We start from the raw sequence: 15,847 nt of genomic DNA, 5'->3' as shown, positions 1-15,847 counted from the left end.
TACAAATTATTAAATTTACATGTGTTCAAAGATCAGTTCAATGGTGAATTTTTATCTTGGCATGTCCAGCAAACTTAGTCTTACCAACATCTTTGCACGAAAACCAATAATGACATAAGGGATAAATACAGGCTTTCAATTAATGTTTTAATAAATTCTCCTGAGATGCTATTAACTATACGAAATTCTGCTCAAGCACTGAATGAATGAACACTTCTGGGAAAATTGCCCCAGTTCCCTTTGTCCTCCACATTCAAATCCTGTGACTCCTGCCCCCCCCCAATATCTCAGCAATTAAACTACTACAATATGAAGCAGAAAATGTAGACCAGAACACCTTAAGTGCTCCCCCTTGACTTGTGCAGAGGGTTTTCAGAAACCTTTGCTAATAATTTTTTGCTTTATTAGATCCTCTAGCCTCTTGCAGAAGGATACTACCTTTCAGTCTCCTCCACACACACTTACATACTCAGCTAGATTATAGGTCCCCTGAATTTTAGTTTCCTTGAGCTTGTAAAGGAGAGCTGATGGTATTCAGCTGTTCCTGCTCTCAACACCTTTCCCCTTTCCCTGTGCTACATGGGTCAGTTGCCTTATGACCTTAAGGAATCCTTTCCTAATCAAAACAAATGTACATGCCATCCCAGAAATAATCTGTACATGTGAATTCAGGAAACATGCAGGAGAGCATTCTTGAAGGAAATGAGGACAGTGCAGCCATGCTTTGAGCTTCTGGCCACCTGTCCTGGCAATGAGGAACAGGAACATTTACCTCTCAATCAGGTCAAGGCGCAGCTGATGTCCATAAGGCAAGGTGATCAGCTCAAGACCAGAGCTCCCTCCCATATTCCTCCTCATCTCTTCAGAAACTTCTACTATCCTTGCCACCTGTGAAGTGCAAAAAACCCTGCATGAATTTTAAAACTAACATTTAAAAACACCCAAAAAACTCTAGCCACAGAGAAGTTCTCCATGTAAGTGCATGGCATACAGAGCTAAGTGTACAGCAAGCAACACTGCAATACAGGCATCAGAGAAAAGCTTTAATCTATGCATGCTCAGTGCCTTACACAAAAAAGCCAAGGAAATATTTTTTTGAAGTGATACAGCCATCAGAAAACATAAAAGGTGTAACCACAATGCTTTATCAAAATCCATCCTCTGCTTCCAGAAAGAGATTACTGTGCAGGTTCCAGAAAATGCAGTGCACTCTCAGCCTGATCCTTGTCAGAGAGGCACTGCTCTTCGCCTTAAGGACATAAATGCTTGCTTTGCCTTTTTCCTTTCTAAAAAACCTACTGCTCAGAACATTTTTGGTTACATCACAGGGTCCTAAAGAAGAATTCGGTTCGTAAAGATGAAGGACACAAAGATGAGTGGCTAAGGAAGTCAGTGTGTGAAAGCTGACATCCTTACCAATTTGTCTTTGCCTTTTAAACAGATTGCATTAGCTACTGGTTATCTCAATAGCAATTATAATTGCTAATAATAAGCCAAACCACATGAATATGATGGTGTAGGATTATCTGCTGGTTTAAGGCCTGTATGTTAACATATTTACTAGCCAATCTGCCTGCAATATTCTGGTTATCACCCCTCAGCAGGCTTTTTTGGCTGTGAAACGATGAAAGCGATCTGGGCTGCACAACAAGCCTCACCAGTACAAAACAGCACTGTAGAAAAACCTGTTTCACTTCTAGAGAAGCAGGAGGGATGTGAAGCCCCTGGAGACACTGGTTGCTAGTCCATCACAGGTATGCAAGTGGCAAACACTCACCTCATCACTTACATATGGGGGATTCTTTATTTGAAATGTCATTATTTAAAAGGCAAACTGAACTACTGATGACACACACAGAGGATACATGACCTTTAGCCTGGGATCTCAGTACAAAGCATTCATTCTGGCCCAATTCACAGGCCAATCCCATTGCATCATGCAGTTCTTATCAGAGCAGTCTATAGAACAAGTTGCCAGTAAATGACAGGCATTGGCTCAGTACTTGGAGGTGAACATCAAACAGACTTCTCTACCTGTCCCAGCTAGTTACTGTTCCTGCTCCAAAATCCAAAAATCTGTTTATGCAAAGCCCTCCAATGACTCTTAATTAATTCCAGCAGGCTACTTGGTGCCTTAGTTCCATTGCAAAGTTTACAGTATTTAAAATAAGTAGTCTAATAATGAGCTAATTGAATATTATATACATACATATAAACTCACTACTTCTCTAAGGCATGCATATCCTATGCCTTTAAGCAACATACTCTTTAACAATATATTAAAGATAAATTAGGGCGGGCGGAAGGAAGAAGTGAATTTTGAAACTAAAATGTTAGAGAATGCTGTTAATACTCTTGGAACCATAGTAAAGAAACCTCAATCTACCATTTCTGAGAAGAGTGAGGAGTTGTGGAGCTGAGTTTTTCAGAGTCACCCTGTCTGCATGAGGCCTCATTTAGCAGCAGCCCACAGTGCTACTGAGGAAGGCAAAAGCTGTGTTTGCTGTTGGCAGGCCCCCAGCAGCTGGCAGGACTCACACACTCGGCTGCTCCAGGGACCTGCCCCCTCCTCAGACCTTCATCAGTGCAGCAGCACCAGCAGAGTGCTACTGATGGGCTGCTTCTGGAGCATCACCACTCCCACTTCCCTTCCTGTCTGCAGTGCCCAGTAAGTAGCCACGTGTTTCGCTTCTCTAACTCTTCTTAAAAAGACTAAAACTGCCAAAGTCCAACAAAGCTTGGGGGTTAGATACCCACCACAGCATTTGATTCCTGTGGCTGCTCTGCAGCACGTACAGCGCTCAGTCACGCCAGCAAAGTAATGCAGATTTTAATGCAGTTAGATTCCTTTAATTACACAAAGTCATCATCTCATTAGGAGATGATTCTCCTGTCATTCTGATCCATTAGCTGATCTCCTGGCAGCTGACCAAAGTCTACAATGTGAAAAACAGTTCTTTGTGGTTTCTTACATCTTTCTGAGCAATTCCGCTAGCACAGTTCTCTCACAGGAGAGAAGAGCACAAGTCCTGATAGCTATTTTCCCACACCACCTGTAAGAGAGGAACTCAGACAAAGATTAGAAGAGCAGCTGGTTTTAGAAGTGTAAATATTTAATTCCACTGAACATTGTATATAATGACCATGTGGCAACCAGGTAATGTCTCCCTGCTCTTTGCCCTAACCAGCAATTTCCTTTTGTGAGCAGTTCTCCCCAGAATGCTTTACAGCATAGAGAGCTCTTCCTCCAATACAGGAGAAAGGCTGAATCACAGGTATGCAGCAACTGATAGGAGATTTAAAAGACTTATGGAACTTAAAACCTTGAGTCTAAAGTCAAGCATGATGAGAGAGCTTTAGTCCACAGAGTTTGTGAATATTCTTATTCTTCAAATGGAAACAAGCACCCTAAAAATTCCTGCAAGCAATACAAACATTACATTAGCTGCAAATCTACCCATTATTCTTTTCAAATCAGTTCTTTAAAAAGTCTAAACTGGCACAGTATAAAATAAAACACATGATTTTTTTTACCTTGCAGTCCATTCTAAGAATATGCTGTGCAATAATCTTTGGGTTATTGTTGGTGAAGAGCTCCTTAACTCTTCTTAACATGGATGTTTCCAATGGCTTGTTTTCAGGAGGAAGTAGTTTGGATTCAAAATCATTCGGTTTAAAACTAGACTCTGTCTCATAAACAGGTGCAGAAAAGATGCTGTCTTCTTCAGCCATCTGAGCTGGAGCTTCTAAAGGATCTGCAGGGTTCATTGCAGGATCATCATCAAGGATCAAATAGCTTGTTTCAGAGTTCCTGAATGTTGCCCTCTCCTTCTGTGCCAGATGTTCCACATAGCTGTTTTTCTGACACAAGGGTTGTTTTGCTGCTGTAGGATGTCTGGCAGGGTTTAGTTCACAGTAGTGTCCTTCAGAGCTGTGGGAAGCCAAAGGAGAATCTGGGGGCTTCATCAGGGGGGCTTTGCTGGGTTTAGGGGGAGGCTTTGGACAGAGCTGACTGTCTGATCCTCTAAGAGCTTCCCCTAGCTGTGACTCTGAGATGACTTTCTGAACATTTGTGGGGCTTAGAGATGGTTCACTGCCTGTTCTAAATGCAGGTGAGCTTGGACAGGAGTTTGCCTCTGCTTCAGGTAATCGAGATGGATGTCTTGAACCTGCAGGTGGAAACAGTGTTTTAGAAGGCCAAAATACATAAAATTCCTGGTGCCTGTGCCAGGGTTCATCTCCTAATGCTATTTCCTAAGGATAATATTGACAGATCATGTCAATTATTTGCTGGCAAAATTGTGTATTTTGAGGAATGACCTAGCCAGCAAATTCCATTCACTCGCTGATCCTCCCAAAATCACAAATACATGGAACAGCTGCACCATAGTATTATTCTGTGGTAATGCTGACAATATTTCCAGTCCCTGCTGCATACATAGGCTATCCTGTCAGAGCTGGATGACCTCCATGGCTTGGATTAGGATGTTTCTTTGTAACCTGATCTATGCTATAAAAACAGCAACTTCCAGCTGTATCACATACAAGATGAGTAATTTCTGAGAATGACAAGTTTGAGATGAAAGCAAAACTTCCCAAAGTCAAGCCTGAACCTGAACTAAGGTATGGAAGGAATGAATTTCAGAAATGCTAATCTTTTTGTGAAACAGAGATAGTTTGAAGAGCTGGATCCATGTACTTCTGTGTATTTATGCCTCATCCTGTACCCTTGGCATCCGATAGGGGATTGAGTCCTGTGTCAGACATCCCCAGTCTGCAATTCTTGGGGCATTTGCTGGTATCTAAGCGAAGTGGCCAATTGCACTCTGTGGGTGTTACTGCTTGAATACAGATAGAAAACAAAAACTCCAAATCACAGGCTGTCACCACCCTTAAGCAATATAACAGGACCTGCTCAAAGGATCCTATGACAAAATGCACAGCAGAACTCTTCAGGCTGTTGTAGTACCAAAATAAAAATATCTGCAGCTATGGACTGGAATAATCAATTCAAATTGAGGGACAGAAACTTGCCTTATAAATGTCTGTCCATCCCACTGTTCAAACACAGGAGCACACTCTTTCTATCAAAATACAGTCTCACTGTACAAATACTTAATGTTCTCTTTATCATGAGAACTCTTCCTACAATAGGCATGAAGAATTTTAACAGTACCACATTCAAAACAAGCAGCCCTGGAAGTCAATACTCGTTTGTCCACGTGGGAAGAGATGCATTATTGCAAGCTTCTATACACAAGTGTGTTAGTATGGAAACAACTGCTTAAACCTTTGAAGAATCTGAGAAATGAAATGCCCCAAGTGTTATCACACCCTGGATCCCTTGCTTAGGATGACAGTGGCCATAGAACCAAACAGCAGCAAAAGGAACAAAAAGCAAAAGGGATGGAAGGTAGAGAGATTGAGTGAGATGGAAGAACAGAACTGAGTACAAAAGCCATGGAAGTGTTTGTCTTCTAGTGAGGAACATTACCTCATCTGCATAGTTTACCCTGAGAAAAAGTGGTTACCAGAATTTCCATGAAACACCACTTCTACTTTAAAATGTTTTGTCAGAAAGACATGAGTGAAACAAGTCAGTTCTTGTCAAGCAGAAGTGAGGAAAGGTAATACCATTAAAAAAGGTATTAATGCCAACCACAGCTGTCATTTCTTTGGTGTGGAAGCCTGCTGAGTTGGGTGCTAAGGTTCTCAACTACCTGGTGCATAGTAAATAAAAATCCTGTTCCAGTGACTTGAAGAGAAGTAGTGTGTTAACACAGCTTACAGTGGCCATTAATATAATGTATTTACAGTACTCAGAACATTCAGCAGTCTCACTTTGAGCTGAAGAGTAACAGACCACCTGGACACCGATTCTAAGTATGACACTTCTAATTACAAAACATACCTATTAGCAGATAGCTCTCTGACTGGTGAGCCTTTAAAGGGAATCTTTTCTCCAGAACATGATCCAAACTAGCTGGCTGGCTACCACTTTTTTCTTTGTTTCTAGGGTAAACAAAAATGCAAACAAAAACATATTAATATATGCAGCACTTAAAATACATATCTAACTGCCAGAATATATCATAACCAGTGCAAGGATCATTAGCTTTCCACTTGGACAGCTTATGATAATAAAAGGTACTTCATTTATTCATAAACTGCTGTTGTAGTGGCAGTGAAATGGGCTATACTATGTGTCACCCTGCAGCATTTATGAAGGTATTTCCTTTCTAATGGAACATTTGATTCAGACACTGAAATTAGGATCCATTATCCCACACTTGGAGTTTTTATTTCAGGAGTTAACTATGGAAAAACAGACTGCTCTGGAGCAGCAGCAAGATGTTATTTTAATCCTTTGTCTTACATGGTCAGGATTTGCCAAGTCACTGCAGTGCTGTTCTGCTTCCAGAGTCTACATTTGTTCTTACTTTATGGATCTGTTGATCCTTTGCTAACAATCTGCCAACCCTCATGCCCAGTACTCCATCTCAAGTCAGAGTGAAAACTCACATCACCCCCACCAGGAGCTGATGCACTTACTCCATTTCCTTCCACAAGGACAGTAAAATTAAGGTACCTCAGAAGGTTTCCTCTGGGTATGCTCTGCTCCGGGGACTGCATGCTGGATATACCAAGACTCAGCCTTTTTGCACTTTCCATTTTTCCTCCAGGGGTGCTTGGCTCTTTTTGCTGGACTGGAGTTAGACCATATTTTTCTTCTAGACACCTGAGAGGCACAGTCCTGTTGATAGGCTGAAAAATAATTGCTCCACTCTGCTTTGATATTGGTGTGCGGTTCCCAACATAGTATCTGACTAAGCCAGGGAGAGTGTCAAAACTTTCCAGTTCAAACTGATACTGAACACGACAGTAGGCTTCATTGAGTCTTAGAACTGTTTTGTTGATTTTAAAATGCTGAGGGGTATTTTTCCACTGACAGGTAAGAACAAAGTTCCCAGGACTGGAGAGAGAATCCCTAATCAGAAAATCTCCATCTCTCTGAACTAGGCCTTCTGCCACCTTTGAGAAAAAAGAATTACATAAAAAATTACTTCCAGAATCAGAAAACAATACATTACAACAAAATATTCTTAAACATGGGAATTAATTTGGCTACTCTGCAAGAATACACAAAGTCACAAATACAAAGCAAAGCATGAAGTGTGGTAGAAGAATTATGTCTCCAATTCTTAATTAGAAGCTCATCCCACAACAGAGATCTGAAAGGGCTTCTTGGAGGGAACCAGCAGACAGAAGCTGACCCACTTTTGCATGCGTATTTCTTTTAGTTTGGTAATAGAAAATAAGGCATGAAGGGAAAGCAGTGACCCAGGATTTTAGGTTTAAAGCATCTGAATATAGTCACACTGAAATTTAGAAGCCATTAATACAAGATCCTGGATTCTGTCCTTTCATTGTTACCTTATGTGACAGAAGCTTTCATTTTTTTTGTTCTTTGTGAACACTGCATGTAAATACTACTGACTAGGAAGAGTCAGAGACACCTTGTTTTTCTGAGTTATTCCTCTCATGAGATAAAAAGGACGCCAAGAGCCAAGTGCCAGTGTGGCAGCTGAGCCGGCCCTGCCCCGGGGCTGAGGGAGGCCCGCAGGGGGAGCTCCAGCGGCTCTGGAAGCTCCGACCCAACCTCAGCCTTACCGCGTCTGTAACTGCGTTTGTAAGGATCAAAATGTAAGTGATTGAATTAATTTTGCTGCAGTTCTTTCTTCCTCTCCCCCAAGTTCGAAGCACAAGAAGGAAAATAAACATTTCAACTTTCATTAAAAATACTGGAACAAATTAATGTCAGTGTTCTCTAAACAATATGTGCTCATAGTATTCTTATACAAAGCTAAAATTCCATTTCCAGATTTATTCAGTGCACAAAAATCCTGAAATGTATCTATTTCCCACCAGGGTCTGCCCTGAATCCTTCCTCTGCCTCATTTTATCCAAGCTGTGATAAATACCATAGCTTTATGTTACCATACCATACCATACAAATAGGCTTTATGTTCCTACTAATTTAATTCAGAGATGTGTCCAGCACATCAGTGAGATTCTGCTAGTCTGTAAGAGCTCAGAGCACACTTGGCAGAGCAAAGAGCACGTACCTGCCGGGGAATGCGTCCGTGGTACCAGGCATGGCTGCGCAAGTCCTCACTGCTCAGCTGCAGCTCTTCCTCCAACTCCTTCTTCAACTTTTCCGGGCTGTTGTCCATAACTTGCCTCTCCCTAGAAAACTGCAATAAAAGATTAAAAGCTTCAACTGTGCCAAGTTTAGTGATTAACATTTTACCTGGGTTATGACTTCCATCATATGACCTGCACTGGAATGCAGGTGCTGCTTTCAGCAGGCTGGCTTGGCTTTGCTCTCCAGATTGTGTTTGCAAAGCCCAGCATTGTGTGAGATAACGTGTGATTGTTCTATGCCGCGCGGAACAGAGCACAGTGTTCTGCCTGTGCACCAAACTCATAGTGACACACCTACAAAGTCACTGCTCTTACTTCCTCTTTCCAGTAAGAACTCTAACTATATCCAAAAATATGGAGCTGGACACAAATGCCCTGCTCCTTCTATTCTTCCTCCTGTTTAAACTTCCATTTTAAATTCAGATTCTTTCCCAGCAGCCCCCATTGAACCCATCCAGTTAAGAACATTCCAAATGCATCAAGACAGGCTAAGCTGGACACATTCAGTTGTTCAATATTTCTGTTGCCAAAGAACCAATTTGCCAAAGTAAAATTTCAATCTTAAAGGGCTTCCTCCTAACAGTCATTAAATCTGCACATCCAAGATGTTCCCTTCCTAAAGGACAAAAGCTCTTGCTGCTCCTTAGCACAAGAGACATGAGTTTTGCTTGAAGGTATCTCCATCACCACTTACAACTACTGTGCAATTTTCTGGAAAATTTCTATCTTAATTTCTTTTTGGAGCACAGCTTTCATGCTGGCCCACTCCGGCTGGCTAATCCTTATGGATGCAGTCTTGCTAGCAGTGAGGTGCAGGATCTTCTCTGGAGTAGCCACATTCTCCTTCATAAGCACTCAGAGGAGGGAAGTACTTTGAACTTCCTTTCATTCTCCAAGGGCTGGGACTCCAGCCCATCTTTGTTGTGCTGAAAAGTTTCAAAAGCCTGAGAACATGTTCAACACTGATCAAAGAATCAGAGTATACCCTCTCTTCAGAGAAAGACCATTAAAAAAAAAAAAAGAGAGAGGGATAAGGAGAGAGAGAGAGGGGCCCTCCAGCAAAATGCAGCATTTTGCTCCTGTGCATTATGGATTTTTTTCTTAGGTCTGGATATGAGCCAAGGCTCATGGGGTCCTTTAACTGACACACTGATTCAAATGAAGAACACATGCATTATTTAAAAAAGAGCTGGGAAGGCTTGCCCATCAATTCCTGTTCTTTCCACGAATTTCTTCTTCACAGTGAATACTCACAGCACCTAACTGTGGGAGCAGGTGGCACACATTTAACACTTCTTTCAACGACCTTCCCTGCAATTTCAGGCAGACTGAATTACAACAGACGACCAGACAGCAGATTTTTAGTGGAATAATGCCAGAGGAGGCATCCTGCTGCCAAGATAATTTAAACATGCTGGGAGCCCAGAGAAATTCTGAGATAAATTGTCCTCTTCTCTCTACTTTTCTCAGAGAAAACTAAGGCTTCTCTTAGGCAAACATTAGTAGCTAACATAGAAAGGCAAAAGATAAAAACAAGCTGGTAAAGAATCAGTTTTCACCTTAGCTTCCCTTCTGTGAACCAGAATAGGGTGTTATTTGTCCATACAAATCTGGTTCAAAACGGACAAGCACGTTCATCAAGGAGCAAATTCTTTGTGCTTTTGTACATTAAGGTTTTGCATCAACTCCTTCCATGCTTTATGAGAAGACTGCAGAAAGAAACCATGCCACGAGAGAAACAAGACCTTCACTGAAAGGGCTCCTTCATAAACCCATGTACAACATGAAGAGGTGAAGTTACTGGATGTACAAGGAGCCACAGAAGAGGCTTGGTGAGGATTGAAGTCCAAAAGCATATTCAAGTGTCAAAATATAGTCAGGGAAGGCCAAAAATGCCCTCTCCACTCCAAACCCTTGTGACCTATCAGACCAGCACAGGTGAAGGACCTCTGGCACACACCTATCACTTTTATTTCCCAACTCAAATGGCTGGGGACCCATTTAAAGACGATTCTAAAATTAAGAGTCCTTTCACTACCACATGTCTTAGAGAATGATAGCAAGTATTGTAGCACCTACACAAGCTGTAGGTAGAGTGAAGAGCACACAAACAGAGCTGAGGCTTTTCAAAAGCACCTTTTCCCCTGACTGCACAAGGAAGTGGCTAGGGAATTTTTAAAATACCCCCTCCAGGGTAAACAGAAACATCCAGCTGCAATGGTATAACAAGATCTTAAAGTCAGAGCTGTGTGTTTTGTTGCTCTTCTGGAGGAACTACTACTTTAATGTGAATTGTATTTAAGGATTCAAAAGATGCTTTTGACTGAATAGAGATCTTGAAGAACCCAAAGCTACTACAGAAATTGTTACCATCTTTCCAAAAGCATCTCACTGTAGCTCAGTGGTAGGCAGAGCTACCGAAAATAGAACAGACTATGGGATACAAAGATACAGTAACTGAATTAGCTTAGGAAAGTTATACTTTTAGCCAACAAAAACAACTATAGGATGAAGAACCAAAGACCTACATAGGATGAAATGGACTAGTTTCATCCATGGTACTGACATGAATTATCTCAAAAACAGCAGGATGATCCACTTAGAGATACACAATAATTACAAATACAGCACAGAAACCTGAAGTTTCTTCTGGTAGTTGAATGGATTTTTCACTACTCAAATGAAGTTAATGAAACATATATTGAACTTGAACTACATCTAACAAGACAGCAAGAAAAACATTTAAGGAATCCAAACCAACTAAATTGGTTTGGTTAACATTCTTAACTATTGGTTTGTTAAAAACCCTCTCCACCATCATCTACCACGTGGAATATGCTCTGATTGCCAGAGAGGTCAGATGTCTCCTGAGATGAAGCAAACACACTTAAATAATCTTTATGCAACTCAGAACTTAGTGAAAGAACTCCAGTGGCTAGCACAAATCCCAGCATACATAAGGGGAAAGCTGCCTAGGTAAGCAAGTTCAGTAATAGCATGTCTTCCTGGACAGTTTTTTGTTCACTGAGAGTGATTTCTTACAGAACCTACAGAAGGACAATGGTGACTGATGAACTGTCTGTAATCTCAGCAGCCAACACCTTTCTCTGCTACACTCTACACCCAAGGCCTCTGCTCTGCAAGAATCTCTGCAGACCCTGAACTCCACATCATGCAAGACTCAAAAATCACTCCAGGGACAGCTTGTGAAAGCATGTGAGCCTGGAAATAAAGAAGAGGGTAGGCTTACAACAATTATTAACTAGGCCAGTGGGCTTTGTTTCAAAAGAGAAGGTGACTTATTGCACACAGCATGATGCAGATGCTTCAGCCTCATTTCCCAACAGCACCCAAAAGTTAATGGGCAGCAATAGGAGGCTGTAAATTTGCACTACCCAGTGACAAACTCAGTACTATCTCCTTGTTTTATTTCTTTGCTTAAGACACTTTGTTGGCTCCTACTCAATGACAGAAAGAAAGCTGAATTTACATCTACAACTAGGTAGTGAAGTGGATGGTAAAAAGAAATTTAAAAATAATCTAGGGAAAAACTAAAGACTTTCATGTATTTTGCAACAAAACATGGTTGAAGCAACACAGGGAAGCTTCCAGTTTAAATATTTTGAGATTTTTAATAGTAACAACCCTGTCAGATATCCCTGGAATAAAAAAGCAAATCAAGTCAGCAGCCACTGTTTTCAAATACAGATGCTCTTCCTGGCCTACAAACAACTCCCCATAAGTGTGTGTTTTCCAGAACTGTTTGTTCACATTTTAGTTGCATTGTTTCCAGTCCTGGTGCTATTTTAAGATATTTCTGCCATGCTGAGCTTTTGTGAACAGACCTGTTTTGTGAACAGGTCCTTAAAATAAAAATACATAACTACCTAGTAATACAATATTATCACCCTCTGGCAAAAGCCCTCAAGCCTACTTACATACACTGTGGAAAACCTAGAGAGCCAAGACTTTAGAAGGAGAGAAAAAAATTTCAGTCAATAGTTATAAACTAAGAAACTCCTTGGCAGTTTATTATATTTCACAAAGATTTCTACTTCAGGACCATTAATCCAATAGCAAACTGTGCTTATGGATGTAAGAAGCTATGCTTAATGTCACATATTATTTTACTTTTTTCTTCCCAGGCAAATGTTAATCTAGCATACCAAAACCTGGAAAATATCAAAGTTTAATGAAATAAAACATCAAACTATGAACTTATTTAGGGTAAATTTGAAGAGGACATTATTTACCCACCACAATATGCTGTGCCTCTGAAATTTGTCAATATATTTTGATGGGAATTCCTCAATAATCTGCTGCTTATGCATCCAAGGGGTTACTTTCATGTGAGTGTTTGGCACTCTTCAAAGGCAACTTGCTATACCAAGCTCCTGTGTCAACCATCCTAATGGAATTTTTCACATTAGACTGTGCTGAATAATGCACTGTATGAGGCTGGTAGTAAACAAAGAGAAGTCCCACAGTTATTTCTGTATTGATATTAACTAATTACTCTCTAAGGTGATAATGTGTTTGCTTTATTTATTTATTTATTATTATGTGTTTAAGGTGTATTTGTTTGGATGTGGAATTTTTTTTCTTCTTTTTTTTTCCTAAACCAATTTGAATTATGAGGGAAAGGCTTTTAATTTTAGACCCTGTTTGGAAGTGGTCCAAAATCTGTCATGCTAGAGCCCCTCATTCAGCTGAGATGAAGCCAAAATTCACATCATCTCTCTCTGTATCCTTCTGGCAAAGCATTATTTACGCAAAGCACAGCCAAGGTCTGTTATGGGTACAAGACTAAAGGGGGCCACATTCCCATCCAATCTCAATTACTTCCTGGTGCTTTACACAGCTCTGCCAGGTGACAGTTAAATGAGCCCAACAGGCAGCCTTGGAACCACCTGATTTCCTGTTGCCTTGAAGGAAAAAAGGTTTCAGGAAAAAAGAAAATAAAATGGTTATTAGGGATAAATGAAAACAGCTTTGTGAAAACTGAAGTGTGGTCTGAGGAAGAAAGTCAAGTCCATACCTTTCCCAAAATTTTAGTACTTTGTTTAAAGTTTTAATAAATGTACTGAATCCATCTAAACCAAACATATTTAAGATTCCTCATCAATTGCTCTTTTCTCCAACACTGGAGGCCTGCTACGTTGCTTAAGTACACCATGAATGCTGAACTGTGACTTTCTGACTGGGTAAAATCACTAGGTCCTACAGAGCCTCCAAACAAATGAGGAGATGGGACAAACTTTGTGATTAATGAACAACTTAAATTTTGTAAGATTTACATATCTTTTAGCCAAGTGGATAATTTTACAGAAAGACCAATTGACAGAAAATATGAAGGAGACGCTGGGGCAAGAACAGGAAACACCAGGAGGGAAGACAAACATATGAGACAGGAAAGAAGAGAGAGGACACAGAGATACTGGACACCAAGAACGTCTGGAAAAGTGAAAAAGAATGAAATTTCTCTAATTCCAAGCCACTAGAGAGCAGTCAACTTGTCCATACAGAAAATTAACATTTTATTGTCAAAGTTCCAATTCTGGATCAATATATAATTCACTGGCTGCAGAGATCCTTTCAGTCTTTAATCCTGTGCCCTTGTGATCCTAACCAGACTGCCTATCTGTCACTATGAATACACAAGCATTTAAAAATATTCAATCACATGAATTTATAATGAGTGCAATGTGTATCATTTCACTTATAACTCTACTAACTAGCCACCAAACACAACACACTTGCACTGAGCATTTACATGTAGAACCAAATGCTCCAATATTGCTCAAAAACATTCTCGTCAATCTTATTTTCTCCTGTACAGAAAAGCAGCATCATTGGCCAAGGCCTCACAAAACAAAAACAGACAGTGATTTCTGAATAGCTTTTGTTTGAGAAAGAACTAACTGGAAAGAACTAACTGGAAAAAGACAGGAATCCATATTCTGATTGACTTGGAAATTGAACCATAGCTGCTGGAACGTTCTTCACAGAGGCAGCTTTCTGTAACCTTCCAGAGGGCACAAAGTTCACACAGGACTACAGCAAGTGCTGTGTTAAGTAAGAGGAGGTACAGAATGAGTGATTTACTCAGAGATTAATTAATACAGGGGAGTGGCAATTTTGAAGCCACCAGGTTTCTGCATGCTTCTTTAGGTAACTGGTGACAACTTCTGAGGTTACTAATGAAAAGATAACAAATTACCATGAAAACTTTCTCCAGGACTGCAATGGCTCTTTACAAATCAAGTAAATTCCATCATGCGCATGTTCTCACTCTGCTGCTATAACAACAGAAGTTGGCTGTGTTCACAGGAAGGCAGCCAATTTTTTGGCTGTTACAGAGTTAATTTCTTCTCAGTAGCTGGTACAGTGCAGTGTTTTGGATTCAGTATGAGAACAACGTTGATAACACACTGATGTTTTGATTGCTGCTAAGTCATGTTTATCCTAAGTTAAGGATTCTTTGTGTCTCATGCTGCGCCAGTGAGGAGGTGCACAAAAGCTGGGAGGGAGCACAGACATGACAGCTGACCTGAACTGACCAAAGGGATATTGCACACCACAGAACATCACGCCCAGTATATAAAATGGGGAATTACCTGGAAGCAGGGCTGATAGGAGTCCAGGGACAGGGTCTGACATCAGTCAGTGGGTGGTGAACAACTGTATTGGGCATCACTTGGGTTTTTTCCTCTTTCATTATTATTATTTACTATTATTATTATATTTTACTTCATTTCAATTAATAAACTGTTCTTTTGTCAACCTAGAAGGTTTAGTTTTGATTCTCCTCTCCCTTCTGCCGGGGTGGGGTGGGTGAGTGGCTGCTTGGTGCACAGCTGCCAGCTGGGCTCAAACCATGACAACTAATAAGCAAGATACTTATTTAGAATGAGGGAACTAAAAAAAGACCTTTAGTACAAAGATCAGTTTAATGTTAAGTGAAGGTAATGGGAAAACTTAATTCTAGTGGATTCAACAACCATTTTCCAGTACACCACCACACTTACAACAAATCCTCACATTTCTTTGTAACCACATTCAGAGCTAGGAGAGCTTAATTTCTGGAATACAGACCCTGAGAAATACCGAGTTGAGTGTTAGTCAAATCATAATTCCCCACTAAGTGACCCTAGAGATTTGCATTTCCAAATTAAATTATATTAGCAGTTATATAAGGTTTTTTGTTGTTGTTTTAATCTGAGGCATACCTAAATAATAGGTAGTACCAAGAAATTAAATACATAAATACCTACTGAAGAATATTGCCATTCCCATCAAACAGAAGTCACTAGCAGAGCACCAGTGGACCCTGTGCTATCTACATATTTATGATAGAAGATAATCGAACTTTTACTGCAGTGTAGCTATAAAATTACCATGGGAAATTGAAAAGAATTTTATAATATAAGACTCATCAAAACTCAAACTCTGCAACAAGACAATGGGAAATCAAAGCTCAGGGAGCTATACAAAATTTCACATAATTTTGAGCAGTCAGTCTTTTCACATCTGCCCCTCTCCAACAATAACAAATCTAACACTGAAAAGGCAGACTGATAATGCTGCGTGGTGATTACATGTAACTCATGTGTTATCAAACCCAACTGCCTCCACACACATG

General features: G+C 40.4%; 1 protein-coding gene across 10 annotated transcripts in view; it reads right to left on the bottom strand.

Annotated features, from left to right (window-relative positions):
- Positions 1 to 15,847, bottom strand: part of BCAR3 (BCAR3 adaptor protein, NSP family member) — an 80,552-nt gene that overhangs the window by 3,231 nt on the left and 61,474 nt on the right. For 9 of the 10 annotated variants that reach the window (XM_071436257.1, XM_071436256.1, XM_071436255.1 and 6 more), the window contains 5 exons: positions 8,127 to 8,255; positions 6,590 to 7,032; positions 5,912 to 6,012; positions 3,535 to 4,169; positions 773 to 888 (listed from right to left, as the gene is read on the bottom strand). In XM_071436257.1, the coding sequence (XP_071292358.1) occupies positions 773 to 888; positions 3,535 to 4,169; positions 5,912 to 6,012; positions 6,590 to 7,032; positions 8,127 to 8,255 (1,424 nt within the window). Of the gene's footprint in view, positions 1 to 772; positions 889 to 3,534; positions 4,170 to 5,911; positions 6,013 to 6,589; positions 7,033 to 8,126; positions 8,256 to 8,337; positions 8,359 to 15,847 lie in introns of those variants that run through there. The other variant, XM_071436264.1, reaches the window with a different exon arrangement.

Source organism: Agelaius tricolor, unplaced genomic scaffold, assembly GCF_023055355.1.
Source record: "Agelaius tricolor isolate 1412-34295 unplaced genomic scaffold, bAgeTri1.0.p SCAF_11, whole genome shotgun sequence".
In the NCBI taxonomy this organism is placed as follows: Eukaryota; Metazoa; Chordata; class Aves; order Passeriformes; family Icteridae; genus Agelaius; species Agelaius tricolor.
The sequence above is the reverse complement of the archived record's forward strand: the minus strand, read 5'-3'. Positions and strand labels throughout refer to the sequence as shown.